The following is a 15,756-nucleotide window of genomic DNA, read 5'->3' on the forward strand; positions in this document are numbered from 1 at the left end:
TACAACCATTTTTGTATGAGATTTGTTTTGCTTAATGTTGAATTCATAAGTCTTAATTTTTTTTTCATTTTTTTGAAAAAGTGCTTAAAAACATTTGTTTTTGGAGTAAATATATTAATCAGCGAGTGCACCACTGCTACCAAAATTTCCCCTTTTCATTATTTAAACCAAGGCAGCCAACTATCTGATTGCATATTCCATTTGAAAGCCAATATCTGCAGATTCTGATGATCCCTAAGGTTCATATTTGAAGATGAAATCAAACACTTTCTCCATTAATTAATGGTCTTGGACCAGGTTTTCATTACTTTAGGTCGGCTTTCAAGTTCAAAGCCCTGTAGCCTCTCATTGGGCATAATTCCATCATTTCCTAATGAGGCTTTTATTGTGAAACATTTGCAGGAAACGTGTGAAAAATTCAGTGGCTTGCTCTGTTCTCATGCAGTACATCAGATGTAGCTGTTGCCATGTGCCTTGTGGCGCTTGTACAGAACTACAAATAGAGTTTGGCTGGGACATTAACACACATACACCCACAGTGACTGAAACAGCACAAAAACACTTGATATGAGTAATCCAGAAGAGCAAAGATTTGAAAATAGCATGATTATATTGTTGACTTTGCTCAATTGGCATGCCCATTAAATAACAGGCACCAGGAATTTATCCACCCTTGTTTTCTCCATCTGGCCTGTATTAGGGACCAGCTATTATTTGTTTATGGGGACCTCGCATCCCAGCCATTATTGGATTGTAACTGACAGAATATGGTATCCTTTAACCCTTTGAAACCTGGACCAACATCACTTTTCCTCTGCTGCGTCCAGACAGCTTTCACGCCTTTCAACCCTGACCACATTGGTTTATTTCTTTTGAAAACAGGTAGAAAGGCAATAAACTTAGCAAGAAAAGTCCCACAAATTCCAAGAAAATAGTATGAGAGAATTATTTTTTTTTAAAAAGCCAGGGAAATATGTCCTTAGAAAAGTATTTAGATTTATCTTAACTATATATGTTAATGTCTTTCTGTATGTCTTTTGTTTTTAACTTTCCTGTATTTTTATTTGTTTGTTTGTTTTTGTGTCAATTTCCAGGTAAGTTTAAAAAAATAAAAAAAAAATAAAAAGAATTTCATGCTAATTTTTGGTTCAGTTCTAAGTTGCTCTTTGCCTTTTTTCCCAATAAATGACACTAATTTCATAGGTTTCACATGGTTAAGTGTGGCAAAGATTAAAAGACAAAACTTCAGTTGCAATTATTTGTAACACAATTTGTGGTCATCTTTGATTTCATGATGTCATAGCCTTACTCTCACTAGTCTTGCAGGGCAGAAGGCTTTTCAACACACTGAAAGTATGAATATGTGTAATATCGGCCCTGAATACAGAGGTCTCTGTGTTTGCTGCAGGCTCCATGCTGTGTCCATTCCTAGAGGACCACAAGGAGGACATCCTGTGTGGTCCAGTGTGGCTGGCCAGTGGGCTGGATCTCTCTGGCCACGCGGGCATGCTCAGCCTCACCAGCCCCAAGCTGGTCAAAGGTAACACCAGTCAGTCAGTAACCTGACACTTCAGATTCCATGACCTGAAGAATCATCCATAAAGTTTTTGTGTTGTCAGTGTTTGATAGTTTCTCCCTCCACTGCAGGCATGGCAGGAGGGAAGTACCGCTCCTTCCTGGTTCACATCAAAGCAGTTAGTGACAGGGGCATGGAGGAGAGCCCCCGACCTGTGGTGAGAATGCCCAGTGCCAAGCCTCAGGGCACCAAAGCCCACTCACTGTCCACCCTGCTGCAACGGGCTCAGGCCTCCAAGGTACACTCACAGCTTCAAGTCTTTATAGGTTCATGTTTTTAACATCTGTCAACAGTGGCATCCCTATATGAACATTGACAATGTTTCCTGTTGCTGTCATCATTTCTCCTGCTCATACTTGCCATTAAGAGATTTACTCCTCATGTGCTTCACATGCAAGTGCTGGGGGACAAAGTCAGTCCAGTTCTGTTCAGTCCAAAAACATCAGCAGCTCTTTCTAAACAATAACAAAGGCATAACATGTCAATCACAGTCATTTATCATCTTTGTTTATATGACAGCTAATCTTGTCCTTTGCTCGGAGGGTAAAGAGCTCCCGAATCTCATGGTTTTCCCACTTTGTGGACATTTATGGCGGCTGTTCTTCTTCTTTGTATTTGCTGCTATTCTAAATGAAGTAGGTCGCACACATTTACGTTTCACACAGAGCTTGTTTCGGGGCTTTTACTACCTCTGTCCCTGCCTCAGAGGTGAGACCACTCTGCACCCCTTTTCTGCGATCATATGTTACATCCACACAGGCGACGTGGTATAATGCCGTGATATTCCCACCTTGAACAGGCAATGTAAATGCTGCTATTGTCTTATGAAGGGACCTCCTCAGAGCAGGTATGAGCAGGAGCAATGACTGCAACAAGTAAAAACTGTTTAAGAGTCAAAAAAGTTGTGAACCTATACTTTTAGTATGTTATTTTTTCCGTTCAGTTTTCCACTACAAAGCAGAAGATACACAGCTCCACATATTTAATCAGATACACTTCAAACTTCAGTGTCATAATTGTCATAATGAAAAATGTGATCAGTAATGCATGCCTTCAGGTAAGTCCAGGTCAGTTTTTTTTATGTGTGTGTGTTTGTGTGTGTGTAGGAGAAGGTCTCTGCAGTGAAAACAGAGACCACAGCACCTTTGAAGAAAGTAGAAAACCTGCGCGGCTGTGACCTGCTGCAGGAAGTTTCAGTCACAATCAGAAGGTTTAAGAAGACGTCAATCCCCAAAGAAAGGTCAGATCTCTGTGGAGGGATGGGACACCAGCTTCTGTTTGCACTGTTAAAATGTTCTCATAATGAGTGTTAACACTAAAGGCTGAATTATAGACATGCTTTAGCTTGATGCAGAGCTAAAGCTGTAGCTTACAACAAAAAAAAGCAGAAAACTGAAATTACAATAAAAAACAATGAGCATCAGCCCAGGGAGGCAGCCATCCGCAGCGTTGTCTTGAATCCTCTCCTGTGTTTTTCAGGGTCCAGCGCTGTGCCATGCTGCAGTTCCCAGACTTCCATGAGAAGCTCCTGGACGCTCTCTGTAGGCGCACAGAGAGCAGCCCAGCCAGTGAGCACGCACAAAGCCTCACACTAGACATCCTGTGCTGGTTGGCCGGGGTTTTCTCCAATGGACCCTGCAGGTGAGGCTAGCTCCACGCACAGAAAAGAAGACAGCATCATCTACGACATGTATGTTACACATAACCTCCACTTTGGCCTTTTACAGACAAGTAACATATTTTGTGGCTCCTTTCTTTAGTTTAAGAGAAGGGAAGGAGGGCCTGCTGGTGAAAACCCGGACGCGGCTAACGGATATTGTGCGGATGTGTTTCTTCGAGGCTGGCCGGAGCATAGCGCACAAATGTGCTCGCTTTCTTGCACTTTGTATTAGGTAAGACGCATGGTTGATTTCAGTGATGATGCTTTGAGGTCTTTTTCCACTACGGGAACTTATAACTTAATAACCCATACATTTTCTATGCACTGTATTCATCTATAGCATGTTTATTTATTTATTTACTGACCGACGGACCGACTGACAGATTCAGTCTCGTAGAGTCAGGAGGAGTATTTCCTCTCTGACAGCCAAGCTGAATCAAAGCCTGTCATCCTGTGCTGACTCTTGTGCTGCTTGTCAGGGGACGCAGTTTCAGCAGGACAGCTGGTAGTGTTCTTGCTGGTACTGGTACGAGCAGCTGGGCTAACGTTTGCATCCTCACCACTGATGCTAACTTGTGGATGTTTTCACCTGCTTTTCAGTCGGCTCAGGTCGACGTCTCTTCATTAATGATTTACTCGTTGGCTTTGAGAGTTATGTATCACTCTCAAAAGCTGCAGTACTTTGCAGTACACTAAAAACCTGTAGAATCTCTCCCCTGCTAGCTCTACTCTCTATCTGACACGGGAGGGGGCTGCAGGGTCTTTCTCGCAGGGCAGACTGCCACCCCAATATAATGGTGTGGGAAACACTGAATGTAGTGTTTACTCTCAGTGCTCCAGCTTCCTGGTGGAAAAATAGCTCACAGCTGGAAGTGTTACAGCGGAAAGAAAAGCAAAACCCATGTTAACGGTTATGTTAGGTTTCTAAAGTTCCCACAGTAGAAAAGGCCATTTCATGTTTTTTCTTTTTTTTTCTTGTCCATTTGTGTATTTTGTGTTTACATGGCGATAACAATGTGTTTATTTCTTTCTGTAGCAATGGCAAAGGGGACCCGAGTCAGCAGGGTTTTGGTGTGAGTCTTCTGAAGGCTATGCTAGACAATATGCCTTACTTGCCTGCAGCAGCGACAGGTGGTAAGTAACTGAGCAACAGCGCAGAGCAACATACAGCAGGACTCATGTTCTCAGCTGACCCTGTCCTGTTTGCTCTCAGGCTCTGTGTTCTGGTACTTTGTGTTGCTAAACTACGTGAAGGAAGAGGACCTGGCAGGCTGCAGCACCGCCTGCGCTTCCCTGCTCACCACCATCTCTCGCCAGCTGCAGGACCGCCTCACACCGCTGGAGGCACTGCTGCAGACCAGGTACTGCTCCAGCTATTTGATTCTGTACTTATCTTAAAATAGGTTGTTTAACTAACTTGTCTAAACAACTAAAATTGTCTAACTATGTTTGTACTGTAACACAAGCGTCTCCGGTCCTCTTTCTCCCAGGTACGGCCTGTACAGCTCTCCGTTTGACCCGGTGCTCTTTGACCTGGAGGTCAGTGGTTCCTCCTGTAAGAATGCCTTCAACAGCAGCATCGGAGTCCAGTCCGATGAGATTGACCTCTCTGACATTCTGTCAGGTACTGGCTATGCACTGATTCACATCATGTTACAGCCACGTTATTCTTCAGACTTTTTTACTGGGTGTCTGCATGTCCTTAAAAAGTCTTACATTTTGCCTTAAAAGATATTAAATAGTCTTGAATTTAATTTCCACAAACGTGATCTAATTGCATTTATACATCTTTTAATTCATTTTTAATGTATTTTTTGTCAAAATGAAGCTCTTCTGCATGAAAGATTTAGATGTTGCAGATCTTTAAACCTGCCACTGAACTCCATATGCCAACTATGGCACAGATTATGCCATCAGGTGGAAAATAGTAAAAATGACAAATTCCAAGTCAAAAGCCCAAAATGACACCCAGATATATAATACAATAATACAGTGCACATTTTTATGCTTTGATGGCTGTGGGATTAAAACCTACAGTTTGAATGGTTTTCAATGGAGCATTTTTTGACCTTAACAGTCTGAATGTAACAATTTAGTTTCCACAGTGCATTTTAGACTTATTGTAGGAGCTGAACTGAAAATTCACAGATTAAACAAAAATACACAATCTTGCCAAAATATATGCCATATGCATTAACACAGCCGAAATAATCAAAAAATGAAGAATGAAAAGCACGCAAAATGCATCCAAACAGTCCCTAAGGATTAAAGATGCATTCATTTAGTGATATGTGGTGTTGTCACAGTATGCTGGACAGAATTAAGCACTGCAGCCAAAAAGTGTTTTTTTTTTTATTAATTTCCTCAGTGTAATTGTGGAAAAGTAAAAAGCTAAAGAGAGTTTAACATTTGTTTTTTAACAGAGACTGAGGCTCAGAAGTTTTCCTGAATGTGTTTTTTGTTTTGTGTGTGTGTGCAACAGGGAATGGAAAAGTAAGCAGCTGTGCGGCAGCAGAGGGCAGCTTCACAGCATTGACAGGACTCCTGGAGGTTGAGCCTTTGCACTTTAATTGCATCTCCACAAGTGATGGCACTCGGGTGGAACGAGATGACGCCAGCATGTTCACTGGTAAACAGGACTTTTATTTTATTTCACTCTGGCTCATGAACTGGTCATTGCCTGAACCGTTTCTCTTTAACCTCAGTGAGTACTTTTGGTGTGACGCCTGCGGTGGGTGGCCTGTCGACGGGAACAGTTGGCGAGGCCTCGACAGCTCTGAGCTCTGCAGCCCAGGTGGCGCTGCAGTCGCTGTCCCATGCCATGGTGTCTGCAGAGCAGCAGCTGCAGGTCCTGCAGGAGAAACAGCAGCAACTGCTGAAGCTGCAGCAGCAGGTGCAACAAACACACTCACACACATGATTTCACTGGAGCGTTTGGAGCTGCATTAGCACAAAATAAAAACTCAGATTCAAGGCAAAATCATTAGGCAATGTAGTGTTGTGTCACATAGTTAACAGCTTAATGCAGTTATTTTACTAGGGATGGGGATCGCTTTTTTATTGATATTGATACCATTATCGAGACTCAAAACAATTTGAGTCTTTGTCCATACCACTATCAATTCTTTTCTGTTATTTGGTGGAAAGATGAGGCGACAGTACGTGTTTAACAGAACTGGTTTTACTTTAATTGCTGAACTAGTTTCTTTTATATTGCTGGGAAACAAATTTCTCACCTAAACAACTGTGTTTTTCAAGTTTTTTGCCAAAAACTGAATTTTCTTTTCTTTTTTACGATTATTCTTTTGTGCTTTTTTGCCTGTATTTGATAGGACAGCTTAAGCGTGAAATGGGGAGAGGTTAGGAAAGACATGCAGCAAATGGCCCAGGTTGGAATTGCGGTGAAGACGTAGTCTCTTTACGTCCACTTTACCAATTAAAATATTGGGTGCCCCTAAATTTCTTGATGTTACATTTGAACACATCATGAAGATGTTTTAGTTGCCTTTGCCTCATAGTCTTTTTACTGAGCCGACCTTGAACACAACACAGAGAAACCTTATGCACTGTTGTTTATTTAGCTGACTAGCACTTATCCTGCCGATTTCAACTCATATTTCAACATCGCATTACTATTTTTAACTGGTGGGACTTGCTACAAACTTTGGGTTTGCTGACCAGCAGCAGCAACTCCGTCAGCAGCAGCAGCAGCAGCAGCAGCAGCAGCAGCAGCAGCTGCTGCTGACGGAGTTGAGGGAGTTTTTTCAATCTGAAGACAGTTGAAGGTTCTGCATTCAGGTTTAATTTGATGTAGTGATTGGATTTAAATGACCTGACTCGACTTAAGACTCGATAGCAGTAACAATAAGCTAAAACCTCACTGATTTTCAAGTTTTGAAAAAAGCAGAACCGGGTCATTAATAGAACCGCTTTTGATCCCCATTCCTACCTTTTACTTCTGCAGGCACTTAATGAAAGCTAATATAATGTGTCACTGTCATGGGTTCTCAGCCCAGTTTGGAGACAGGAGAGCTTACGATGAAAGAAGTCCAGGCTGCAGGGAAAAAGATGTTCCAGAAGATTTTTCAGAGAGTAATAGAAAAAAAAATCCTTAAAAGGCAGCATAGTCAGGTATGGGTATCGTTCGGATTCTTTGACACAGATGTTGATACTGATACTGCTTAAAGATTCTGGTATTAGTGGTGGTTTTCTTTTCTTTTTTTAAAATTTTCTTTTTATTTGTAACTTTCACAACCACATCTTCAAAAATACAGTTTTTTTCCCCAATACTTACAATAATAATGCCTGTGTAATGCAGATATAGCACAATTTACGAGATAATTGCATTTCTTTTCTTTCCGCAGTTTTCTTTTCTTTGTTTCCTCCTTGTTTTTGTTACGAGAAAAGCAGTTTTATAACACACACCACCATATCCACATATGCTCACTTACGGTGGTTTTCATTATTGTCGTGTTCTCTCTCTGTGCAGTTTTTACCACCACTATATGAGCTTTACAAAATTGAATGTGGAATAGAGTGAAAATATTCTTTGAATTGTACAAAATCCACTTTGCAGTCGTGCAAATTTCATGAAAAAAATTTGTCTTTGTCAGCATAAGGCCCAGGCTCTTGTCATCAGTATTTATGAGGCATGCTGGAACATAACCGGAAATTATGAACTGAAATTGACCATGTAGGTTGAGTCAAACATTCAGGCTCATATATGACCACAGGATCATTCAGGTGTAGAATTATTGAGGTGTTTTTATCTTGTGGTTTGTAAAACCTCTTTGTCTGGTCTGAGAACAGAAGGCCAAGCTTGAGGCCAAGCTGCATCAGACCACCTCAGCAGCAGCCGCCACGGCCTCCGGTGTGGGGCCCATCCACAACTCTGTGCCTTCCAACCCCTCCTCTGCTCCGGGCTTCTTCATTCATCCCTCTGACGTCATTCCCCCGACTCCTAAAACGACGCCCCTCTTCATGACCCCTCCTCTCACACCGCCCAATGAGGCGGTTTCGGCAGCCTTCAGCGCTGAGCTGGCTCATCTGTTCCCCGGCTCAATGATGGATCCCGGGCCCGTCAACCTGGCTGCACACAAGAACACACAGAAAGCCAAACCAGTAAGTCATTGCACCCACAGGGCTGGGTATCTTTACTCAGTACATAGTTATTGGCTAAAATAACCCAGTGTCAAGTTGTATCACAACTATTCCAGTCAAAAAGCGACTGCATTTAACCTTTCTGTACCCAGATGTAGGAAATTTGTTTGGTTTTGCTCCTAGCCATTAATCACAAGCGTTCTTTGACTAAAGGCGATGTGTGATTGGCCAACAACAGCAGCAGCTAAAATCCTTACAGTGTGTGGTCGTTGTGAGGTTGAGCATGGTTTATTTGATGAAGTTGGTAGTTCAGTGTGCATTGGTGGTTCGACAACTTAAAGCCTAACTTGTTCATGAAGTGGACAACACTGTCCAAATGGGACTTGGGTACTTCTAGTAGTCTCTGTTTGCTGCTCAAATAGCACTGTTGTTTGTAATGTTCCGAATCTAATACCAGCATTTTCAGCCAAAGGGAATATTCAAGCATATTAAATATCAACTTCATTTATGTTGTAAAATGTGTCCATCAGAAGATATGAAAATCAGATCCCCAGCCTGAGTTACATACAGTGTCAAAGCAGTCAGTGCACTAAAATGAGAACATTTTTAAAGTTTCCTTTTAATAGTGGACTAATGGTTTCTTTTTCCGCAGAGCCCCATGGGCAGTGGTCTGGCTTTGGCCATTTCCCAGGCGTCTCACTTTCTGCAGCCTCCACCACACCAGTCTATCATCATAGAGCGGATGCACTCTGGTATGTCATGCAGCTGTATTCCATATTCACCACCTGCATAAAAACGTTTGTTAAGAATAGAAGAAATGTTTGAAACCGGTTTGTTATATTTGTTACAAGTTATCCATTAGGAAATACTGTAGTAAGACAACTTAAATTAGAAATAATGAAAAAATGAAATAAAATGTTTCCAAAGTGAACCTTTTTGCATTATCCTGTCTTCAAGGGGCTCGTCGCTTTGTCACGCTGGACTTTGGTCGTCCCGTCCTGCTGACTGACGCTCTGATCCCGACCTGTGGCGACCTGGCCTCTCTGTCCATAGATATTTGGACACTGGGCGAGGAGGTGGACGGTCGCAGGCTGGTAGTTGCCACTGACATCAGCACCCACTCCCTTATTCTGCACGACCTGCTGCCACCACCTGTCTGCAGATTCATGAAGGTCTGTAATTCATCTGTATTTTACTTTGGATAGTTCCAGGACAGCCAACCTGATGCTTTCAGCTTTTAATGCTGTATTCTCTTTGTTTGTTACCTTCGACTCTTAGATCACTGTGATTGGGCGTTATGGCAGCACCAATGCTCGGGCAAAGATCCCGCTGGGCTTCTACTATGGCCACACATACATCCTTCCGTGGGAGAGTGAGCTGAAGTTGATGCATGATCCTCTGCGGGGAGAGAGCGAGGCAGCCAGTCAGCCCGATGTGGATCAGCACTTGACCATGATGGTGGCGCTGCAGGAGGACATCCAGTGCAGGTAAGACTAGAAATAAATCAGCTCTAGCACTTTAATATGCCAACCACATTCCCACTTTGAGTTTGACTCATTTTGCATTTAATTGAACCCCAACTCTGCCCACTAAGATTAGTCATATTCTCAACCACGAGTGAAAAAATGCAACCCCCATTCCGAAAAAAAGTCAGTGGCATTTTTACCTCTCCATGACATCACCTTTTCTATTAAAAACTCTCAGTAAGTGTTTGAGAACTGAAGACAAGTGTAAGTTTTGAATGTTCTTTTCTTTTTCTTGCTTGATATACGACTTAAGTTGCTCTACAGTCTGGGGTCTCTTTTGTCGTGTTTTGTGCTCCATAATGCATTGTACATTTCCAATGGGAGGCAGGTCTGGACTGCAGGCAGGGCACTCTAGTACCTGCACTCTTAAAGGGTTTGTGCGGTTAAGAAAAGCCTGGAAAAGTCATGGATTTTGCAAATAGCAATTTCTAGGCCTGGGAAAGTTTTGGAAAGGTAAAGAATTTTGTTTCACAAACCTGTATAATAACACATGATGTTTTTGAAACATCAAACAAGTGAGGAAATTTGAAAATCCAACGATAATTTATGTTTTTACAGTTTCTGTATGTCATAAATTGTGTAATTTTTGGTGATTTTTATAGAAAACGTGCCTTCCAAGCCTACAGCCACATGGGTTTGGAAGGCATATTTGCTTTAACAATCGGCCAAATTTTTAAATATATATTTAAAAATAGCCTTTTTTTTCATGAAAAACTGCCAAAAAATTTTGAAGATAAAAAGCCAATTTAAAAAGAATAAAACACCCCTTCATGTTTTTAATGTAATCAGAAAGGTTTAGCCTTTAGCCAGAAAGATTTGCCTTAAAGTCATGAAAAAGTCATGGAAACATATTGGTAAAAATTGTATTGGTGTGTTTGAACCCTGCTTTTACTACAAAGCCACACTGGTGTAACGTGCAGAATGTGTCTCATTGTCTTGTTTAACATCCCTGAAAAAGATGTTATCTGGATGGCAGCATATGTTGCTCCAAAACCTATGTGGTCTGTTCATGAAGACATACATTTTTAAAAGCAGTTAAAAAATGGACAGAGTAGCCACTCAAACAGGAAGATGTAGTGTATTTGTGGGGACTATTTTCAGTATGAATTCAGATGTCACACTCTCATCTTCTTGTTTACCAGATACAATCTAGCTTGCCATCGCCTAGAGACTCTCCTGCAGAACATCGACTTGCCGCCTCTCAACAGCGCCAACAATGCCCAGTACTTCTTACGAAAGCCAGACAAGGTGGTGGAGGAGGACCAGCGTGTCTTCTCAGCCTACCAGGACTGCATCCAGCTGCAGCTGCAACTCAACCTGGCTCACCACGCTGTTCAGCGGCTGCGGGTATCACTGGGGGCGAGCCGCAAGTCTCTCCCCACAGTGAGGGCCCCGGCAGCCCAGGAGCTCGTCCACAACTCCTCTACAGAGCAGCTGAGGACCATCATCCGCTACCTGCTGGACACACTGCTCAGCCTGCTGCACTCCAACAACGGTGAGCGTGGTACCAGATACAGCTATGCCTACCGCTCAATCAGTGGTTTTATTTTGGAGATGAGAGGGTTACAGATGCCTAAATTTAACAAGTGGAAGACGGACAAAATCTTGATAAATTTTGATTCAGACTTTATTCATTCATGTTTCTGTATATTTTCAGGCCACTCGGTGCCCTCGGTACTGCAGAGTACCTTCCATGCTCAGGCCTGTGAGGAGCTCTTCAAACACCTCTGCATCAGTGGGACGCCTAAGATCCGTCTCCACGCCGGCCTGCTGTTGGTGCAGCTCTGTGGAGGCGAGCGTTGGTGGGGCCAGTTCCTCTCCAATGTGCTGCAGGAGCTCTACAACTCTGAACAACTGCTCATCTTCCCTCAGGACAGGTCAGGACCATCATATCCCATACACTTATCTAAAGGCCTATTCATTTTTTTCTAGGGCTTTTTAAAAAATGTATGATAATAAAAGTGTTTTTTTTAATTGCTTTTAAATTCAAAAATGCACTATAGATTAAAAAAATGCACTGCAGATAAAGAAATTTACAAAAACATCAGATTCCGTTTGGCCCTGGCATTATTGTGCTTGAGGCCTAATGAAATTAAGACAGATAAGATAAGATATATAAGATAAGAAAATGTGTTTATGTTTGTAGACATGGAGTTATCTAAGCTGTTAGGAGGCACTATAGAGCCTGCTAAACACATATGCAACCAATCACTACATTCTCCTAATATTCACAGTGCTAGATCTATGAACCGATTTTTGTGGGTTTTACAGTATTCTGAGGGTGTCAGGAAGGCGTTAAAAGGCTAAAAGTAATTAGAAGCACTATAGAGCTGATGTGCCACACCCAAACCCAATTGCAACATTAAATGTTGATAATTACCAGTTTGATCATGGATGCATCCTGAATTCCTCAAACCTGTTCATAAAATGAAAATTAATGCACAAAATCCAAGATGGCCAACTGACTCCCTGTTGGTTGGGGGAAAAAAAGTACATACTCATGATGGACCTGAATAACTGCATTATTTTCCATCCATTATTTTTTCATCCCAGGGTGTTCATGCTCCTGTCCTGCATTGGCCAAAGATCTTTGAGTAACAGTGGTGTGCTGGAGGGCCTCCTGAACCTGCTGGACAGCCTGCTGTCTCCACTGCAGCAGCCACAAGCTGCAGCCCAGCGCAGGACTGAAGGTACAGCAGCCGTCACTGTGGCACGCTCACAAACACATAGCAAAACTTTGCACATCTGTGTAAAGATTATAAAGTTGATATTTTCTGGAGCAGAAATGACACATTGAGTTGTATGTCTTTGTGAATGTGTACACTTATTCATTAAGCTGATTGTTCATTTGACAAATAAGGTACAAAAGTCTGTATGTGTGTGTCTTTCCAGGTGTTTTGGATATTCCCATGATCAGCTGGGTGGTAATGTTGGTTTCCAGACTGTTGGACTATGTAGCGAGTATAGAAGACGAGGCCTCAGGTGGGAAGAAGCACCTCGGAGGGAAAGAGCGGGAGAGAACTTTCACAGGTAAGTCAGCTGCACCACTGTCCTTCACATCTGGTTGATTCACTTTTTGCCCGACACCAGTTTACAGTTTTACTCGACTACAGGGCTTTACTTTAGGAATAAAAAATATCAATCACCAAATTAAAATCTCAGTCAGTTTTTAGGTTGAAAATCATACAGTTTACTAATTGACTATATGATCAAATTTAGCTTACAGTTGTCTGTGATCTGTCCTTCAGGTATTCAGTGGAGCTTCATCAATAACAGCCTTCAGTCTCAGAACGCCAGCAGGTCAGCCAAAGGCAGCAGCAGCCTGGATCGACTGTACTCGCGCAAGATCCGCAAGCAGCTCGTCCACCACAAGCAGGTAAATGTGTCTCGTTCCAACACCACCTGAAACCCACACTCCTCAAATTGTTCTTTATTTAGTCAGCTACATGGTAATATATGAAAACCTGCATGTCCTCTGTTTTTTTTTTTCATCTCTGTTTAATTGATTTGCCTCTCTGATGAAACTGCAGCGTGTGATGGATTGTCTGGAGCGAATGCTTTTGCCGTGCTTATATTTATCATGCCCTTTTTATTGTAGCAGTTAAATCTATTGAAAGCAAAACAGAAAGCTTTGGTGGAGCAGATTGAGAAGGAGAAGATCCAGAGCAACAAAGGCTCTTCCTACAAACTGCTGGTGGAGCAGGCCAAGCTCAAACAAGCCACGTCTAAGGTGAGCACGCCGTCACAAACTGCTGCACGCACAGTCTGCAGCAGCATCACATTCTCAGCTCAGAAATCACTTCAAGACACTTTCCATCTGCACTATAACTGATTTCATTTATGTGGGGGGCTTCCATTTTTGTAACAAATCACTAGGGACCAACATATCCATTTGATAGGCCTGTTACAACAAGTATTTTTGTTATATGATATATTGTCTCAAAAATAATTGCAGTAAACTAGTAATTATCATGTAAAAAAAAGAGAGGCAGCAGGAGCACTTATGGTGTCCCTCAAACCACTGGTGCTCATGAAAGGAAATACTAAAAAAAAAATCACAAACCCCATCCCTCCCATCCTACATAACAAAATCTTTCTCTGTAAAAAGAAAAACTTTCAACAAATATTTAATCAATTATAGATAAAAATGATTCTTTAATTACTTAATAATAACAATAATAATAATAATAATAATAATAATAATAATAATAATAATAATAATAATAATAATAATAAGGTCTTTGAAGTATATTTACTCATGCACACAGGCAGAGGTGGGAGAAAAAAATTGGGGCACCCCTTGTAATGGCTGGGATAACCCAGCTGTTCATTTGGCATCATGTCAGCTATGGCATTCTTATGTCAAGAAACACGCATCTAAACACAAAGGCCAATGTACAAGTCAGCAAAATGATCAAGGTCATGTCCATAAATCGTACGAAAAGTTGATATTGTAATGATTGTGACAGGGCTTTTTCACTTTCCTCTGAGAGTGAGATGAGTCGATCAGCAGCACTGTCTGGTTCGTGTTAGCGGTGGAGCTACAGCTGGAAGTCTTTCTGTCAAATAACGTAATTTACAAGAATGTTTTTGGAAACAAAAATCTGTGCAATACCTCAAATTCACTATATTGTTATCTTTTATCTGCACGTTCGCCCTGCCTCTCTCTTCCAGCACTTTAAAGACCTGATCCGTCTGCGGCGGACGGCCGAATGGCCCCGCTCCACACTGGACACTGAGTCCACAACAGCCAAAGAAGCCCCAGAAGTAGAACCCCTGCCCTTCACACTGTCCCATGAGCGCTGCATCTCTGTGGTGCAGAAGCTGGCCCTCTTTCTCCTCTCCATGGACTTCACCTGCCACGCTGACCTGCTGCTGTTTGTCTGCAAGGTAATTCATCTCACTATTGCAACAAAACTCCTTCAATTCAGTCATCTGTATGAACCCATGAACATGTACTTCTGCCACCCCTCTCAGGTCCTTGCCAGAATAGCCAACGCCACCAGACCCACAATCCACCTGTGTGAGGTGGTGTCTGAGCAGCAACTGGAGCGTCTGCTGCTCCTGCTGGTTGGGACAGATTTTAACCGGGGGGACATCTCCTGGGGGGGCGCCTGGGCGCAGTATTCCCTCACGTGTATGCTACAGGACATCCTGGCAGGTGTGTGCAGTTTGCTTGCAGCTTGATTACATTTCTGTTTGAACTTGATAAACAGTTGGTGTGTTTCTGTCTGAGGTTTTAAAATGACTGCTGTTTGATCAGGGTGAAAAATATTTAGTCAGACACAAATAATGTTTGAGTTTGAGTCTGGCTTTAGAGCAGCATCTCCTACTGACGCTTCTCTCATTTACCTTTTTGAATGTTTGACAAAAGCTTGGCAGAGGAAATGACAGTGTAAACATTGTTGTCTCAGGTGAATTGCTGTCTCCGGGTTCTCTGGATGTCATGGATGAGGTGGCGGTGGGTGAGGAGGCCGGGGCTTCGTCCTCCTCAGCGGGGGCTGATTCAGATGACTCCCTACCCCAGCCGGCCCCCATCCCCCTGGTAGAGAGCATTGATGAGGCCCTGGTGCCTGATATCATCGCAGGTACTACAGGGACCTCCTCAGTATTTCAAAGTGCGTGGGTAGATCCCCGTCCATTCTGCACACATCCCACCACACCACACAGACGCTGATATGAACCCACACTTTTTATCATCACAATATCAACCCTTTGTGTGTTAAAATGTTCTCTTTTTTCATAGCTGCATGTTTTTTTTCTCCACAGTATGGTTTTATGTGTACTGTTATTGTGTTAGTTGTGCCTCTGGAGTGGGAGTTCAAACGTGTCGATTCAGAGACATTTTGGGCAGTTTGTTCTTCCGAAGTAATCCGTGCTATTTTAGTTCATAG

At 42.4% G+C, this 15,756-nt stretch overlaps 1 protein-coding gene across 7 annotated transcripts in view; it reads left to right on the top strand.

Moving 5' to 3' along the window:
• The window catches only part of birc6 (baculoviral IAP repeat containing 6), a 143,995-nt gene that overhangs the window by 23,646 nt on the left and 104,593 nt on the right, over positions 1 to 15,756 (top strand). For 3 of the 7 annotated variants that reach the window (XM_088086964.1, XM_088086969.1, XM_088086966.1), the window contains exons 15-37: positions 1,409 to 1,540; positions 1,648 to 1,814; positions 2,683 to 2,816; positions 3,056 to 3,217; positions 3,337 to 3,468; positions 4,273 to 4,370; positions 4,450 to 4,597; positions 4,727 to 4,860; positions 5,719 to 5,865; positions 5,942 to 6,129; positions 8,046 to 8,357; positions 8,989 to 9,088; positions 9,294 to 9,508; positions 9,615 to 9,823; positions 11,005 to 11,357; positions 11,520 to 11,739; positions 12,416 to 12,552; positions 12,755 to 12,892; positions 13,111 to 13,238; positions 13,461 to 13,592; positions 14,537 to 14,752; positions 14,840 to 15,023; positions 15,277 to 15,480. In XM_088086964.1, the coding sequence (XP_087943090.1) occupies positions 1,409 to 1,540; positions 1,648 to 1,814; positions 2,683 to 2,816; positions 3,056 to 3,217; positions 3,337 to 3,468; positions 4,273 to 4,370; positions 4,450 to 4,597; positions 4,727 to 4,860; positions 5,719 to 5,865; positions 5,942 to 6,129; positions 8,046 to 8,357; positions 8,989 to 9,088; positions 9,294 to 9,508; positions 9,615 to 9,823; positions 11,005 to 11,357; positions 11,520 to 11,739; positions 12,416 to 12,552; positions 12,755 to 12,892; positions 13,111 to 13,238; positions 13,461 to 13,592; positions 14,537 to 14,752; positions 14,840 to 15,023; positions 15,277 to 15,480 (3,990 nt within the window). The remainder of the gene's footprint in view (positions 1 to 1,408; positions 1,541 to 1,647; positions 1,815 to 2,682; positions 2,817 to 3,055; positions 3,218 to 3,336; positions 3,469 to 4,272; positions 4,371 to 4,449; positions 4,598 to 4,726; positions 4,861 to 5,718; positions 5,866 to 5,941; positions 6,130 to 8,045; positions 8,358 to 8,988; positions 9,089 to 9,293; positions 9,509 to 9,614; positions 9,824 to 11,004; positions 11,358 to 11,519; positions 11,740 to 12,415; positions 12,553 to 12,754; positions 12,893 to 13,110; positions 13,239 to 13,460; positions 13,593 to 14,536; positions 14,753 to 14,839; positions 15,024 to 15,276; positions 15,481 to 15,756) is intronic. The other 4 variants (XM_088086967.1, XM_088086970.1, XM_088086968.1 and 1 more) reach the window with 2 other exon arrangements.

This window comes from Plectropomus leopardus, chromosome 13, assembly GCF_026936395.1.
Source record: "Plectropomus leopardus strain MGB_pleo_1.0 chromosome 13, ASM2693639v1, whole genome shotgun sequence".
NCBI lineage: Eukaryota > Metazoa > Chordata > Actinopteri > Perciformes > Serranidae > Plectropomus > Plectropomus leopardus.